Here is a 17489-nt window from a genome sequence, read left to right as displayed (position 1 = left end):
AGACAGACAGACAGACAGACAGACAGACAGACAGACAGACAGACAGACAGACAGAAAGAGAGAGAGAGAGATGAAAAGAGAGAAAGACAGAAAGGAGACCAGGAAGGGAAAAAGTAGAGCAACGGCAAGTTGCAAGAGGGAGAGGGACACGAATTTTTTTTAAAAATCAGATCTGGCTTGTAACAAAGAATAACTCAGAATTTTGAGCCGAAAGGACAAAAATAATCATAATGTCGCGTTATTTAAAAAATGACTAGCGTAAGGTCAAGCAACTCGCATTAAATACCCAATGAACAGTTGCAATGAAAAAAGGACACCTGTACAGGTAAGGAATATCACGTTGATGAGTACATTCAGGAAACCAATACAAGATTTCACAGATCCATCCATTCAAATACTGATATATAATGACACAAAATAAATGTTTGAAACTTATTTGCAACCAGATAACTGATGGACAATAAACAACTTATTAAAGAAAGAACAAAAGAAAAGGCTGGAAACGAATATCGTAACAGTCAATAAATCAATATATAATACTGAACAAAAACAAGAAATATATGGCAGCTGTCAATAAAGTCAACAAAAAAATTTGTAGTACATTAAAAAAACTCATTGCACTTTCAAAACTGAAAACGATGAACACATAACCTATTCTTGTGCAAAAAAGAAATGTTTACACGGAAAACGTCAAATCAGTTGTGACTGAAAGCTGTCCTGGTAGAATCTTTTGGTTCTTGTGGCAACTAATAATATACTAAATACTGTATCAACATAAATGAGAAAAATCAATACAAAAAATTACAGTCAAACCTGCTCTAGGGGTCACTTGTCCAAGCCAATCACCTGTACAAACGCCCACTTCCCGCTTCACCCTTTGCATAAAAAAAAAAAAATTATAATGAAACTGTCCAAAATGTCCACCTGTCTAAGACAACCACCTTTTTTCCTCGACAATGGGTGGTCGTCTTGGGCACTTTCAACTGTATCTCAAGCAGTTCCCTGCTATTCTGCTATATTTGCACTCAAATTGAATTCCATATATATATACTGTAACACCCGCAACATGATAAGGACTTGTTTGTTTGCTCCCTTATAGTGGCGTCGGTGGCCTAGTGGTTAGGCTCTCCGACCCGCAACCGTAAGGTCATGGGTTCGAATCCCGTCAGGGGCCCGACATTGTGTCCTTGGGAAAGGCACTTTACACGAATTTTCCTCTCTTCACCCAGGTGGGAATGGGTACCCGGCTGTAGACAGCGAAAGATCTTGTCAGTTTGTTAGTGTTTGCGCGCTTAATCAGCTGCTGGCACTGTATGCTTCCCGGGAAGCTGAGAATGTTTCGGAGTGTCCTATGGTCTGCTGGGGTAATAATATAGTGTAAAGCGCATAGAGCCTGCTGTTGAGCGGGGAAGCGCTATACAAATGCTATATATTATTTATTATTAAAATCTGAGCAAGGTGAAAGATGGCAAAATGGTATTGGTTTAACGCCCCTATCGACACCAGTGTAGATCATTTAACAGGCAGGACTTCCGAGTTGAGCAGGGATATGCGCTATACAAATGCTATATATTATTTATTATTATAATCTGAGCAAGGTGAAAGATGGCAAAATGGTATTGGTTTAACGCCCCTATCGACACCAGTGTAGATCATTTAACAGGCAGGACTTCAAAGTTAAGTCCATCTCCAAATAGGAATTTCATGTAACGTGCCTTTCCCAAGGACATAACGTCGAACCGAGCTGAGGCTTGAACCCCTGAACCCGCATTCTCCCGATTACAGGTCCGGTAGCCTAACCAATAGATGACCAACGCCACTATTCCGAGCATTACTCCACTTGTATGCACTGAACGTACAAGAACTAATCCCAATAAAGATTAGATATCGTGCTCACAAAGAAATGCTCAAAATTTTAAAAAAGAACAAATTTGTTGAGTACTGTCATCAAATAAATAAAGCCAGTGAAGCAGGAATCTCTGTGCTGAGAGAGTAATGCTACAAATAAAATTATTTATACAGGCGTTAATCAATAAACCGTCAGTACAAAAGTCTTACAAGGAGCTAAGGATGAACAGAGTTATGTTAGACGTTGCAGTACAGATAAATACATCCTCAGAAAAACAGAACCCATCAAAAAACTGGCAGTCCTATCAACTGTGTGTTAAAATAACAGAAGGTAATACAGTCAGTCGAACCTGCCATGATGGCCACCTGTATAATACGGTCACCTGTACAAGTGGCCACTTTCCATTTTTCCCCCTTGCGTTTTTTCTATATAGTTTAAATGTGTAAAACGGTCACCTGACCAACGCAGCGGCGAACATCTTATTCTAACTATCCGTACGCCCTGGGGTCATTTTGTACCCCCAGGGTTGTATTCTTCACATTTTAGAATACCTCTAGTACGAAGATTTCTTTGAAACTTTCAGTATTTCTCGAACAATCATTTTGACAGACTGCTATGAAAAGCGTACAGACAAGATTAACGAGTAAATTTCCTCTTGGAGAGTGGTGACACACAGTTGCCTACATCGTATGGATACGATAGTAAAACATGACGTATGGAAAGGGTTAAGAATGCTGAGTACAAAACAAAAAAAAGTAATCACCAACACTTGCTTGCAATGAAAAAATAAATGAAAAAAAGAAAAGATAGCTGCAGTAGAATAATGAACAAACTATTCCATCCAGTAAGCGATTTATGTACACATTACTTTGGACCCCTAACATTGATCAAAAAAATACACAAGTAAACTAACTCAATCACTTCCAAATGCAAAACCACCAAAAACCTGGACATACCCCCCACCTTTAAAAAAAAGCATGACAATGGCTTTAGAACCTTCTGTTAAGTCTCCTTCACCAGGCAGAAGTTTTGAAAAAGACTGTATTAAAAGTTAGCCTAATGCACACAAAAAAAGTTCTGCTTCAAAATAGAAAAAATCAGAGAAGATAAAAATGCATCTTTCCACTTCTTAGCATTTTTTAATAATAGGCTCAATGATATTGATCCCAGCTACACGTCACTGTCACCACCCCTGATTGTATTCCAGCCCACATTTTGAGGTGCAGTCGCCCAATTTATCATGGAAGATGAGATAACAATGTTGAATTCCAAACTTTGAATCATAGCACTATAAAATTAAACCGATCCAAAACAGTGGTTGCTCAAGAGGGTAACAAAATACAATTATCTAACAATTAGCTCACTTTAAAAGTGTCCAGTATTAAGGAACTACACTTATACAGAACGGAAGCATAGATTATATGTGAGGCAGCGTGGTAGAATCAGGCTCTCGTCAAAATAATCAAAATGAAGAAACCTGCATTTTTCTGCAGGTTTGTGGATTTTTATCAAATATTTGTTTTTTGGCTCAAAACCTTTCATGCCCATAAAATAACTCATTTCTGTGTGGATTTTTCTGAAAAACGTTGATTAAAGGCACAAAAATGTAAATTTTCAGTTACCAAGGACTTTTAAGCTAAAGAAATAACTAATCTTTGGAGGCCATTTTGTCACTAATTTTGCTTCTGCACATAGGTGACCCCCACCTCCTTCATTCACAAATATCTCGGCTGTATTCAAGATAAATGGATGTTTTTTTTCATCCAAAGAAGGACAATTGAACAAGCTTTAAGATGATACCAATAACTCGACATGCCCAAAAATTGACGAGAGCCTGATTCCACCACGCTGCCTCACATATTATGATTTAAAAGTAAGAGCAAAAAAAATAAGGAAATTGAATTATCAACTTTTCCTTTAGTTACGACACTAATATACGTCTAGTGACACTTAACAACATCAACTGAGCAGTACATCTGCACATTCTGCTTTTTACCCATGCTAAACTGGGTATGCAATAAAGGACAGAAAAGCTAAATTACAAAATGTGAAAAAAGAAGTTGAAAGTAACAGAAACTGTCAATAGCGGGGATAGAATCAAACTATGCCCTTCTAAAATTATTGTGAGAATAATGTGCTTGTGTTAAAACATATCATGAATGCCATTTGAATAGTAAATAAGTATATTTCTTCTAAGACAAAAAAGACATGATGTTAAGGATAGTGTTCACAGCCATCCGGCATGCTGTGAAAATGTATGTTAACATTTGGCTTGATAAACTCTGCTTTAAAATATACCCACTTCACAAGAAGAGCCATAAGCACCAGTCATATCATATTACTTGTTAAAAAATAACAATGAAAGTATGTCAGCAACTGACAGACATACGTTTCTGCTGAACGTGTAATGATAAGTGAATGGAATCAGATACTAAAATAAAAATTAATATCAAAATTTCACAAAATAAAAAAAACATTTCTAATTTTAAAATACAGCTACCATGCATTTGCAGCATGTAGTGACAGAAGTATGGACATTTGAAAATAAATAAATAACTTCTACATTGCCCACATTCATTTTTGGCGAACATGTCTAAGGGAGTGTACTTAACATAAAATGTGGTAACAGTAGTGCTTCAGTAAAATACCCTGTTTTTGCAAAATATTCACTAGCAAAATAAAAGGAAGGAATAAAATTTCCATCATCAAAACATTATTTTCTTATTAGCTTGAAACAATTCGCGAGCAAATATGGTTACCAGATTTGTGTTTCCCTCTGATATTAACTCTTTATCTCCGGCAAGCCACTCCCAGCGGCTTGCGATCGAAACCACTGTGTTGGTGAACTGCTGGCAGCGGCTCGGGCACATTCCTTTACAACGACTTTGACATCAATTTTTTTTTTTCAAACAGGTCTCTTTTCTTCTGAGTTCATTCGTTAGATGAAGAACTATCAGAATAGGTTCACGTGTTTCGATTTGATGACCTATTTAGTGACTTTTTTGTTATTTTTAGATTTAGTACCAAAAAAGTGGCCCGGCATAGTGGGTTTACCCCCCCCCCACAGCAGACAAAGAGTTAATAAAAACAACAGTTTTCTGAACTATATCATGCTAGGTCAAGTACATTTTGTGATCCTTGTACCTGCACAGGGGAAGTAATAGTGAGTGTGCCCTTTAACTTAAGTAACTAATCAGAGACTACATGTACTATAAGTGAAAAAACCAACTGATAGAAAGTTTCTTGTTTCACTTTTCTATCAAACATAACAATTTGCACCGCGTCAGTACATTTTTACGTAACCTACAAATCGGCACCAGTCAGGACACAGGACCCAAAAAAAACTGACAGAAAGTTATCACGCGAGCAAAAAAAGACCCCCCAAAAAAAAAATCACAAAGAGCACCACATCCAGCACCAAACAGTGGCTTCTGTCTCAAAGTCAGAGAAATATGAATGAGAACTCTGCATCAAACATTTCACAAAACTTTCTTTTTTTTGACATTATCTAAAACACAGGTTTCTTACTCTACAACTCCAATCCATCAGCCAGACCTGACCAGTCAGTAGAAATACTCCGTTCACAAAAACTGGAAATATGAGTGTGTGCCTAAAGAAAGGTACAAATTTCGCCACAGACCATTTTGAGGAACAGGCTGATTATGACAAAAAATCCCTTTTTTGACCAAAATGTGTTTCAATTTTTTTTAAAAAGATAGTTCCATCATTTTTTAACAATGTGTTTAAAGGGTTTTCATTTATTTCACTTTTAAATATTTTATTTAAAATAATTTTTGAGACTTGGGTATTTGTATTAAGATATAACCAAAACTGCTTTTGGAAGGTGTTAAAATCTATTCTTGAAACATGTATTCTCTTCCCCGCGATGTTTTACCATTGAATTCTAATCATGATATTGATGTCAACTGAATGCCAAATTGGAAATGAATTTTCCATGAAAAAAATGCATTAGAAACAATTGAATCATTGTTTTTTTCAAGTTTGTAAGTGTCATAAACTTAAAAGCTAATTTTCTCAAAAATAGATCTTTATACCCTACCTCTCAAAATGTGCAATATCTCAAAAACTACTTAAGATATCTCAAAAATTTTAAAAACCACTGTGTTCAGCATTGACTTTTCTATAAGGTGCAAACCTTATGGTCAAAATCCGACTTTTTGTACCTTTCTTTAGGCACACACACACATATTTACCAATGCCTTTCAACACACTTTTCTGTAAAATGTCCTTTGCTATGAACTCGTATGGCATGGCCTCTTCTTACAAGTCACTTTTTTCTTCAGCATAGAATAACACTGATTCACCACACTAATCCAACACAAATAGCTATCAAAGTTAGTTGATATTTTTGTTTAAGTCACGACCACTTCAATAAGGAAAAGTTGAAGGATATATGTTTCTGACACCTGGACACCCACACACACACATACACACACCCACATACACACACACACATACACAAAACAAAACAAAAAAACAAAGTAAGATCAAGTACACTCCACATTGCTCACAACCAGCTTCAAAGACACTCATTGTCATAAGATCTACACGTATATTTGTAAATGCCACACAAGCTATACCCATATCAACGTCACAATGAAAATATTTTCGGCACCAGTTTCATGAGCATGAACGTGTAAAAACAGTTACGAGTATGAGTGAACAAAGTTGATATATCACATTAAACAGTGAAATCCTGCAAAGTGGCAGCAACTTCACCTCCCCCCCCCCCAACCCCCCCCCCCCCAAAAAAAAACCCCCAACAAAACAAACCTTCATAGACTTCATAGACACAAAGTGTTGAAGCAGTGCCTTGTGTGAGCAGAAATTGGTGTTATACTATTAGATACAAATACTATACAGCATACAAACAAACAAACAAACACACAAACAAACAAACACACAAAATGCCACGGGCATCACCTTCCATGAAACATGAAAAACTTGTACATTAGCATGTTAAATATTCTTTTCTTTCAACTGTAAAAAATATCACCACAAAATGCAAGGAATTCTGTTAAAAAAAAAAATTATTTTAAAAAACTCTCTCCAACAGAGGCAATTTATCTCTTTACCCTGTGACATTTTCCCAAAAGAATATCATACTTCTTTAGAGCACAGTGAAACAGGGCACGTCCAAATGCAATACGACAAAACAATAAATCAGTTTTGAGGAACTTCAGATTACAAAACAGCACATCATTTTTCTTCAGTTCAGACTACCATTGCCTTCATTCATTCTCAGATCAGGCTTTGAAAGTTTTTGCACAAGAACAAAGCAGAATCTCACATTCTTTGTCATCTCAGTTTTTGTTCCATTATGAAGCCAGAAGAATTGACCAAACCATGAGCATTTTAGAATACCACTGTAAATACATGTACATACAAATGACATCTCCACACCCGTACATTTTTTTCCTTTGTACTGCAGATTCGAAAAGTCCACCCACTGTAAAAAGATATTCATTGTACCTGCTGTTGCCCCAATTTTTTTTTTTTTATTCCATAAAGTAGACAAACAAAAATTTAACATTTAACGTATTGTAATGACACTGTCCATGATTTCGTCCAGTCTAAGACAACCGCTTTTTTCCTCGACAATGGGTGACCATCGTGGACATTTTCAAGTGTACTTCATTTCTTTGCACACCAAAGCCTTTGGACATCCATACATACATTCATACATTACATATAAAACATCATTGATGCTCATGGAGGGAAATAAAAGATACAATGGTGAAGTCGAAACTACATTATATAGTTTCCTGTATATCTAAAGTGTTCACTGGTAACCTACCACTGGCAGTGCTCTCCTGAGACACTTTCCGCTCCGCTGGTTTCACTTCCGCTTCTGGCGATCTACTGACGAGCTGAGCGACACTGGGATCAGGTGAGAGGCCGCTCGCGAACAGACCTGGGATCGGGTCTGCAGAATGGGAGCATAGAATCTGTTGAGCCGAGCCGGAACCATCCGGTGTTCTCAGGCCTGGTGGAGTTAACCGCGCTGTGCTTATAACACTCGTCTCACTCCCTCCTTGTCCAGGTCTAGAGCAAGGTTGGAGCGACGGAGAAGAGCCTTGCCGGGACGGGGCGCTACTGTTATCACAAGTCTGCACCACCAAACTGTTGTTGGACCGCACTTGGGCCCCCTGGTGGGTCTGACTCAAGCCACCGCTGCTGGAAGGTGTGTTGAAAGAAGCGACAGGAGTGCCTTGAGTGTGCTGAGGAGAGAAGTTATAGGGGACGCCTTGGCGCAGCATGCTGACCGAGGACATGGAGTGCGATCGTGTGGGCACCAGGCTGGTCCCGTTGAGGAGGCCGCACGACTGTTCAGAGCTAGCACTGCCGTTTGCCGTATTGGTGAGGGTGGGCATCATTTCCTCGATGATGGAGGAGGTGTTGTATACCTGAGCGCACACTTCTCCCGACTCACTCAGCAGGCAGGTGTATGACGGGATGGACGAGAACGACCTCCTCGACCACGGAGTGGATGAAGTTTGAGCGGTCATGGTCGTCATCCCTGCGTTTGTTTCAGGGCTCGTCACAGAGCCGTCCACAACCTCCGTGTGGCTGCCCACGCTGGCCGGTGCGCCCCCTTTGCTACCAACTCCATTACTCTGCAGTCCAGTCTCGGGGTTTAGAGACTCGGAAGTAGACGGCAACACTTGTGACAGAGATGATGAAGGTGGAGGATGCAATGGCGGAGCTTTGTCTTTGATTTCAATCAACGTCAATGGTGGGTTTCTGTCATGGTGACAGGCGGTGAGGGCGCTGCTAGGACACAGCGTGTTGGACGACCTACGGGGGGCCACTCGTCCATCAGACGATTGCTGAGCGTTTTGTACAAAATTGTGGTCATTCTGGAAAAAACCTTTGGCCGGATGTCCAGGCCGGCGTGGTATTGGGGACGTGTCCATCTGAGAAGAACACCGCCGGGAGATGGTGTTGGCTAAGCTGGTCTCGCTACCGAAGGAAACAACTCCGCCACACGTTTCTTCGTAGCTAGGTGGCGCTTCGTTCCTGTCGTCGTGGCTGATGAAGCTGGGGCAGTTGCTGCTGCAGCTCATCTGAGCAACATCTGTGTACGACGGAGGGGCCAGATCATCTGTGTTTCTGTAACAATATTCATGTTTCCTTTTGAAAATAAAGAACATACTCCTACACAAAAATTAGCTATTGTAACTCAGATATCGTTGGGTTAAAACTCATAAAATTTTCACGAAACTTAACTGTGTTTCTGTGAAAGTAATCATGTTCCCTATTTAAAACATTGAACATACTCCAACGTCACAAAAGTTATTATTACTCAGGTATCAAATGGTCAAGATTTTTAACCCTTTCTGTGCTGAGGCATTTCAATTTACATTTGTACAAATGAGATAAAATGCTCATTCAAGAGAGATTCAAACAAACCCATAATAGTGTTTCCTCTTCTTAAGTATTAGCAGGGGATCAAGGACTGGTGATGGGTCTCATTTAAATATTGAGAAATGCCTAAGCGTCTCAAACAGCTTCTCCCAATCCAGCCAATCGTACCTGCCCTTGGTGGTCCCTGTTTGCACTGACACGGCTCTGGCGAATGGCGAGTTGTTGGCGCCAACAAACCAACCACCCCCCTCCCCCCAGAGGGGTTAAAACAACAGGATGGGAGCAGGTGTGGCCCCCACAAGGCGCAGGAGGCAGAACCCACCGATGTGTGGTAGACGCTATGCTCCTCACTAACACACCCCTACTCTCCCTTGAGTGGGTGTCTAATCTGCCTAACACATCTACAGCTTTTTATCAACACACCCTCTGTGGCTGAGAAGGTACCAGCCAGTTTGAGAGTGTCTGGGTGCAGGGGATGGACCAAGCAGAATGCCTGACTTGCTTTCTGACCACTGACCTCCTAGTAAAGGCACAACGACCCAGGATGTGACGATCCAATGGCTTTTCCACTTGGCCGATACCTCATGAAAGATTAAAAAACTTTAGCCAGTAGCCATTGGTGGCGGGGAATGGGCAACGTGAACCCTACCGGAATTACACGGTCACAGGGCAGTTAAATCTTTCCAGTCTCTTGAAAACCCCTTGTACCCTCCTATCCTCAATATGAATGGCCTCTTCTCGGGGTGGGCAGGCAGTCCACAGACACCCCAGTCCACAGTCCACAATAAGTATTAGTAACTTCACAATTACAAATACAGTAAATCTAACAAACCCTCAATAAACCAGAAGAATTAATGGCACTAAACCAGTCTGGGAGATTACACGTGAACATGAAACATCTACACAGGAGTAAAGAGGTTAAGGCTTCAGAATAAGTAAGTCAGCAGTATTTCTCAGGAGTGTTGTTGTGTTTATGAAAGTCCTTTAACCCTTTCACCCAACAGGATCAGTCCTGACGTCTTCCCTGAATTCTTAGAACAGAGGAAATAATCCAATAAACTATCATGTTTTAAAAGATGCTCTTTTTTTTTAATTGCTAAGAGAACATTCTGGGGGGGGGGGGGGGAAGGAAACAAAGTCAGTATTGTCAGAAAAAGAAAAAAAGGAGACTGTTTCACAATTTAAAGAAAAGAAAGGAAAAAAGAAAGAAAGAAAGAAAAAGAAAGAAGGAAAAAGAAAGAAGGACAGATAGAGAGAGAAGGGACAGAGAGCAAGAGAGGGGAGGGGGGAGGGGGTCATGCTGCTATAACATTATGTATGTTTGTGTCACAGAGCTTGGTCAAAGTAAACTGTTAATTTCTTTCAATGGACGATCAATAAAACATAATGATATATGATTTTATCTCACAAAGAAGCAGTAGGACAGAAAACAAGCACACCACACAGAAAGGAAGCCAAACATTCTTGCACTGCACCTGAGAATTTCATTGTTGGCTCCGACACTATCCCATGTTTCCATGACGATGGTCGCTGCACCATTGCCGTCATCATGGTCGACAACAACAGCAGTGACGCCTCCATTTGCCACCTCAGACTGCACAATAGCGGATGAGAATCCAGGTGAGAACATTCATCAATATCAAAGAGCAATAAGAGAAGACCATCTACAACATACAGTGAAAACACAAAATCCGACAGTGCGCTACCTCAGAATTACAAAGTTCTAGCTGACATTTTTCACTGTTTTGATTTACTACGGCCATGAGATCAGAAAGTAAATGTGAGGCAGCGTGGTGGAATCAGGCTCTCGTCAAAATAATCAATTGACGAAACTTGCATTTTTCTGCAGGTTTGTGAATTTTTATAAAATTTTTGTTTTTTGGCTCAACACCTTTCATGACTATTAAAGAAATCATTTCGCTGTGGATTTTTCTTAAAAACGTTGATTAAAAGCACAAAAAATGTAAATTTTCAGTTACCACGGACTCTTAAGCTAAGGAAATAACTAATCTTTGGCGGCCATTTTTTCACTAACTTTACCTCTGAAAACAGGTGACCCCCACCCCCTTCTTTCGCAAATATCTCCACTAGTATTCAAGATAAATGAATTTTTTTCCATCCTAATAAAAACAAATGAACAAACTTTAAGATGATATCAATAACTCTACATGCCCAAAATTTGACGAGAGCCCGATTCCACCACGCTGCCTCACAAATGTTCTATCTGCTCTATCAAAATCGTAAGATTATTCTGAGTCGTTATCAAGATATTCAAAGAATTGCATTAAAAAAAGCCAAGACATATTCTGAGGCGCAAAATGTTTTACGTCAAATTTCTCAAAACTAGGTACTGAGCAAACAGAACTTTGTATTTCTACGGTAGAGAGTAGAATACAACTTCACTCATTTTTTAAAATATGAAGGTGTTTTTACATCCTTATCAACACACTACAACTTCATAAAATAATACATCAAAGCAGAGACAGGGGAAGATGGAAGCCTGTTGTAGCAAGAAGTGAGGCACTAACAGACAAACACAGCCATGATGATAGGTGATAAGTGACAAAAACAAAACAACTCAGAAAAAAACAAATCGCATACACAGTGTAAAAAAATGGATTACATAAGAGCCCAACCAGGTTTTCTATCACCATCAGATGTGCAGTCTGAATCTAAATTTTTATATCTCAAACCTACTAATGAGGGTTGCTGGCAGGCACTATTGTGTGGTTTGCTCCTTTTTTCCTATCAAATATTTATCGCCCTAATCTCTCCATTCTTTTCTTTGGATATTACTCTCTAGTAACACCTCTAATCGTCAGCACTCAAATATGACCTATTTAAATTAATAGAAACTACGAACACACAGACATGAGTGACTAGGAAAAGCCAAGGATGGGTCATATATAGGCTCAGGTATGCTGTGAGTTAATCAGTGATGTGGTTTTACCTGAGCTGTATTTCCCGTTCTCCTGTTCCGTTTCCGAGCCAACATGAACTGCTTACATGACAGCAGCAGCATCAACAAGGCTAAGGCGATAAGGAGTGGGCCGGTCATTGAAATCTTCCCACCAAACACATCATTAAAACCTGAAAGATTGAGACAAAATTTAAGGAAATTTCTCCTGTCTGGATCTTTCATGACATGAATATTATGTAGAAATAAGTAGCTTGATTCGAAGTCAAGTCCAAGATATAAATTTTCAGTTTGCCAAAGCTTAAAATCTTAAAAGATCCAAGCATCTAACATCTACCCCGAGTACAACACTGAGCGTGCAATGTGCAATGTTGTTATGGAAACAACATTGTCTGAACTCAAGCATATTAACAAATATACAGTAGAATTTTTGCTCTAACGATCATCTGTCTAAGAGAATCACCTGTACAAACAACCACTCCCAACTTCCCCCTATGCATTTTTATAAATCACATTGACACTGTCCAAGAGGACCACCTATTCAAGATGACCACTTTTCTCCTCAATGCTGTGTAGTCATCTTGGACAGGTTTGACTGTATGTACCCGTAAGACGCAAAGAAATTTACTGTAAATTCTAATAAGTAGGCCTACCTGAAAGTATTTCGAGACCTCTAATTATATAAAAATCTTTTCCCATCATTTCTCTTTTCAAAAAGAGGGAAGCAATTTACAATGATACAAAAATTAACGTATCTCTCTTTTAGACAATTCACAATAATACAAACAAAAAAACACAACAATATATTGGCTTTTAGTTAGGATTTTTAGCTTGAAGAAAATGAACGTGTATGGATGAAAAAGACGAACCCAGCCAAGTGAGTATTGCCCCAACAAGCAGCAAAATGCTGGCCACACTGCAGAAGAGAATGCCACGTCGCAGTGGCTCCCTCGAGTCTGGTGGACTGAACGATGACGAAGGAAAGAAGGTCCGTAAAGCTGACCGCTGCCGGTAGCGGCTGGGCATGTGGATGTGGGAGGAATGAAACATCTTGCCTCCGTGACACAAGCGGTTGCCTCAATCCCAAAGAGTTTCTTCCTCAACTGAAAAATAAAAATCATTACACCTTACGAACAAGACTGCACAATTATGATATAACAAAATCCTATTACTGGAAAAATCTAAAAACAGTTCCTGTGTTCAAAAAGTAAAATATAAGAATCATCTGTAGTATTTCAAAAACAGCTTTACAGACAAAAAAAGAACATTTTTTTCCTTTTTATTTTCAATTCCTTCAAGCGTCTCCAGCAAAGTTTAGATATTTATAGAAAACCATTTATTTGCATTTTGATAGACCTTTATAAAATACGATTTCTGATACTTAAATACTCATCAAAACTTCAGTGCATCAGTTATACAAGCATGACAAAGTTTATATCCCATCATATTCATGTGTTTACTAATAATACCCCAAGTTGACAGACTGTATTCCATTTCCCATATATATTTAAAACAAAAATGGAGCGAAAAGAGAACTGAACTGGGACAGCTCCTCATTTTTTAAATTAAAGTGCTTTTTTACGGATCAACTTTCACATAATTCTTTAGGATGTGAGTATGTTGCTGACAATTTCAGTCATGCTTACCAACCAGTGCAAACAAACAACTGGAAACTGCTTGTGGTTCCAATGAATTTAAAAGGGTAACTAGTTAGATTTTATAATGCACTGAGAAATCCGACAAATATCTAACTAGGTCTACTAACTAGTCTAGACACAACTGCGAAGGAAGATGTCTCAAAAAATTATCTAGATGTTAACAGCAAAAAAGTAGGGCCTATTTCTTCGTTCCTTGTATCAATCTTTAACCTCTTTGATTCCTTTTACAGGAGAAAGTTACTCATAAATCAGCTGAGCATGGAGGGCATTCCATTCCACACTGACAGTACTCAGTACAGGACTAGAAAGAGAGAAAAATCGCGTAATTAATGGAGGAGGACTAAACCAAAAACATAATCATAAATATATTCGACACTAAGATCAAAGACACAAAATATTTTGCAGTACAGTATCTTGATTTAAAATTGAACTTTAGTAACATTAAGTACCAGAAACTAAATTTTCAAAGTAGCTGTGTATGCCAAATTTATCTGTTCCATTTGAAAGGCCTATCCACTGAGCATTTTGGTACCATTCTTTAAACTCTCAGTCAATTTTTAAGAAAACGGTAGTTGTTTGAAATTTGATCAAATTTGTTAATGTCAGTCACTGGCTGAAACCCCATGTTTGACAGACAATAAACGAGTAAAAAGTGCACTAAACATCTCCACATTAACAGAGTACAATCACTATAACAAATATATAGAGCCTAAAATTTTTCAAAGCTGTGAGATCATTACAAATCAGTATTTTATCCCCCCGAAAATGGTGATCTGTCGGTATTTCGACAAAAACACTGATCGTTGACCCGGTCGGCGCCGCACCGGCCCCCGCGTCGAGCGAGTCAGCTCTATACACTGTAGTGTACCACGTATGGGGGGGTCACATGCTTTCCGTGTCTTACCTGATTACTTTATTCTAATAGGAAAAAAATTAATCTTCTAATTGATTATATCTTTTTTGAGCCGGTATTTTACATATTTCATGTAAAAAAATGATCTTAAAAAATGTTGACGATATTTTAAAAGATTTTTCTATTCAAACGCCAACAGTCAAAAATATACCAGGGAAAAGCCCATTTAAAGCGCTACAGTTCTCCGCCAATGAAAAGACGATATTTAATCATCCCTTTTTCCGCAAAGCATTTGAATGCACGCGTGTCAATTTTTGAACCGGCCGACCACGCATTCCGACCGCGAGGGGCTTCAAAATCCTCGGCGATTCTCCAGCTCCTAATAATTGGACATACAACTTACACCATTGTAACGAGGAAAAGCTGAACTTTTACAAGGCTCACCGATACCATGTGGTCGGAAGGCACGAGTGCCCGTGAGGCCGTGTTTACGCTACCTAGTAACATGAGTCTCCTACAAAAAAGTTCAGAAGACTTCAATTGACTTCTAGACCTAACCATTGTGCATCATGCGAGGATTTTTTTTAGGCTATTTCTCCAAATGCTCGGGAAAATTTATATAAACTTGAACTCTATTTCTCCGAATGGTTTCCATTCTCGAGATTTGTTGATACATTTTGTAATTTGCGAATGGAATGGCCCGAGCGTGCGTGCGTGTGTGTGTGTGTGAGTGTGTGTGTTTGTGTGTGTGTGTGTGTGAGTGTGTAAGGTGTGAACGGGGCGGGGGGGTGCACGTGAAGGGATTTCATTGGGGGGGAGGGGGTTACATATGGAGGATTTTAGTTTTCGCTTTAGGTGTGACTAATGCAAAATAGGTTACTGCCAAAGTTCAGCTCTTGTTTTCTCGCAGTACCTTTTGATGGCATTTTCAAATGAAGTAGTCCCGGAACGTTGCCCCAACCACAACTGAAGTAGGCCTTCTATCTGAATATTCAGACATTTAAATCTCTAGCTCTAGAAGCTAACTTCGATACAAAATATGCTTCCTCCCAGTCCTCGCAGAATGGCAGAATGAAGGATGACACCTAAATCTCACTATAACTAAAAAATCTCGAGAACGGAAACCGTTTGGAGAAATAGAGATCAAGGTTATAAATATTTTCCCGAGCGTTCAGAGAAATAGTCACTTTGGTTTTTTTAAATTTCATTGCCACTATCGATATTTTTTGCTTTAAAAGACAAGTTGAAATTTATAACTCACAAAAGAAATCACACCTAAAAAATGGACATTTCTGTTGCAATAAAATTTAAGGATCGGTTTCAGTATTAGTGAAACTGAAAGCTAAAAAGGCTCTTCTTAACACCTGACTGTGATCATGATCAAAGTTGTGAAACCCCTGCCCCTCTATACTATATATATATATATATAGATTATATTCATACACATAATAAACAAACAGAAATTTATGACTGAATACTTGTGTACAGTAAGAGTAAAAGTAGCCTAATTAAATGACAATAAAACCATCTCCGACCAGACTTAATCATACTTAATGACATCATGTCATCATAGTGTAAAGTAGATCTAGGTAATTTAAAAAAGATGTTGCGAGGAAATTTGACAGCACGTCATGATGGAGAAAAGCAGCACCTAGATCTGACTCGAACTCATTTAATAGAAGGCCAAATATCACTATCTTAGACTTAGATTATAATAATAATAAAGAAGTACACTGCTCGGCTTATATAAAAATAAAGTGTCTAGATCTACCAAACAAATAAAAACAAGTTGGCCAGGCCAATTCGGTGTTTTGGGAGAGGAGAGTTGAGAGAGGGAGGCTTATATCTCCTGAAACTAACTCCTGAGAAAACAGACAGGGCTCTGGTGAAATTAGAGCTAAGAATAGATCTAGAATCTAGATCTATTTCTAGATTCTAGATTTAGATCTAAATCTAGACATTATCTTCTTAGACAAAACTTATGTTGTTCTGTTTACAAACCTGTAGATCTAGATATAGTTGCACTTGTCATTACTGCTAGTCACGGCTAGATCTTTCATCTAGCCTAGTGCTAGCCTTCATTGTCAAAAAGAAGCAATTTCAATCAAAGGACTGGACTACAGAGACCGAGACGGCACAAGCCGACCGTCTCGTTCGACTCCGTCTGATAACCATCATTCACTTCTCAGGGTAAACTATCACTACATTCATTCCACAAAAACGTAGCTAAAGTAACATGGTGAAATTAAAGTGATTATTCAGACATTTATAAATAGATTATCAAAATAAGTGAATGAGTTCAAGTGTTTACTTTGACCGAATAGAAAACATTAAATTATGCAAGTTTGATCAGAGTTCTCTCCCTTCGGACAGTGTCTCTTTGTACTCAAGTTTCGCCGTTTCTTCCGTTTTGATTACTGAATACACGTAGCCTAACACAAGCACACAAGCAACGCTCGGGTTTATTCATTTTAAAAATAATTTTGAATAAGCTTATAACCGGTTGCCTTGAAAGAAAAATACAAATGAATCGTTTGTAACGGTCACTGTTCTTGGGGTAGTCTCCCAATTTTTTTTTCCACAGTTATATTAATTAAAGCCTGAGCCTGAATGATTATTTTGAGTATCAGTAGGCCTACCTGTACAATATCATAATAAATTACAGGCTTTAGCTTTTTATGTTTGTGTGCGTGGTTTGGGAGGTGGGGGACTTTTTAAAAAAATGAAAGCTACTGCTGGAGAAAAAGACTGAAAGAATATTATTGCCCTCAGCTTCTTCACCTTTTCTTCACGTTCTTTTTCCTTACCAACACCACCCCCCCC

The 17489-nt window shown here is 38.8% G+C and overlaps 1 protein-coding gene across 1 annotated transcript; it reads right to left on the bottom strand.

Annotated features, from left to right (window-relative positions):
• Positions 1-6836: 6836 nt before the first annotated feature.
• On the bottom strand, positions 6837-17037 carry LOC101850997. The gene is made up of 5 exons (XM_005110603.3): positions 16668-17037; positions 13025-13258; positions 12189-12328; positions 10714-10832; positions 6837-8983 (listed from the first exon to the last, which is right to left on the bottom strand). Exons 2-5 carry the CDS (start codon positions 13203-13205, stop codon positions 7624-7626), a joined length of 1800 nt encoding a protein of 599 aa, XP_005110660.1. The 5' UTR covers positions 13206-13258; positions 16668-17037; the 3' UTR covers positions 6837-7623.
• Positions 17038-17489: the final 452 nt, after the last annotated feature.

Source organism: Aplysia californica, unplaced genomic scaffold (genome assembly GCF_000002075.1).
Source record: "Aplysia californica isolate F4 #8 unplaced genomic scaffold, AplCal3.0 scaffold00915, whole genome shotgun sequence".
In the NCBI taxonomy this organism is placed as follows: domain Eukaryota; kingdom Metazoa; phylum Mollusca; class Gastropoda; order Aplysiida; family Aplysiidae; genus Aplysia; species Aplysia californica.
Note: the sequence above shows the minus strand (reverse complement) of the source record. Positions and strands in the feature narration are given on the sequence as shown.

Excerpts from the sequence above, each read along its gene's own strand:
- LOC101850997 (XM_005110603.3), bottom strand. The coding sequence starts at position 13,205 with ATGTTTCATTCCTCCCACATCCACATGCCCAGCCGCTACCGGCAGCGG. Across the intron at positions 12,329-13,024 it reads GGCAATACTCACTTGGCTGG|GTTTTAATGATGTGTTTGGT; the intron begins GTTCGTCTTTTT and ends TCAATCTTTCAG. Across the intron at positions 10,833-12,188 it reads GAACGGGAAATACAGCTCAG|TCTGAGGTGGCAAATGGAGG; the intron begins GTAAAACCACAT and ends GCTATTGTGCAG.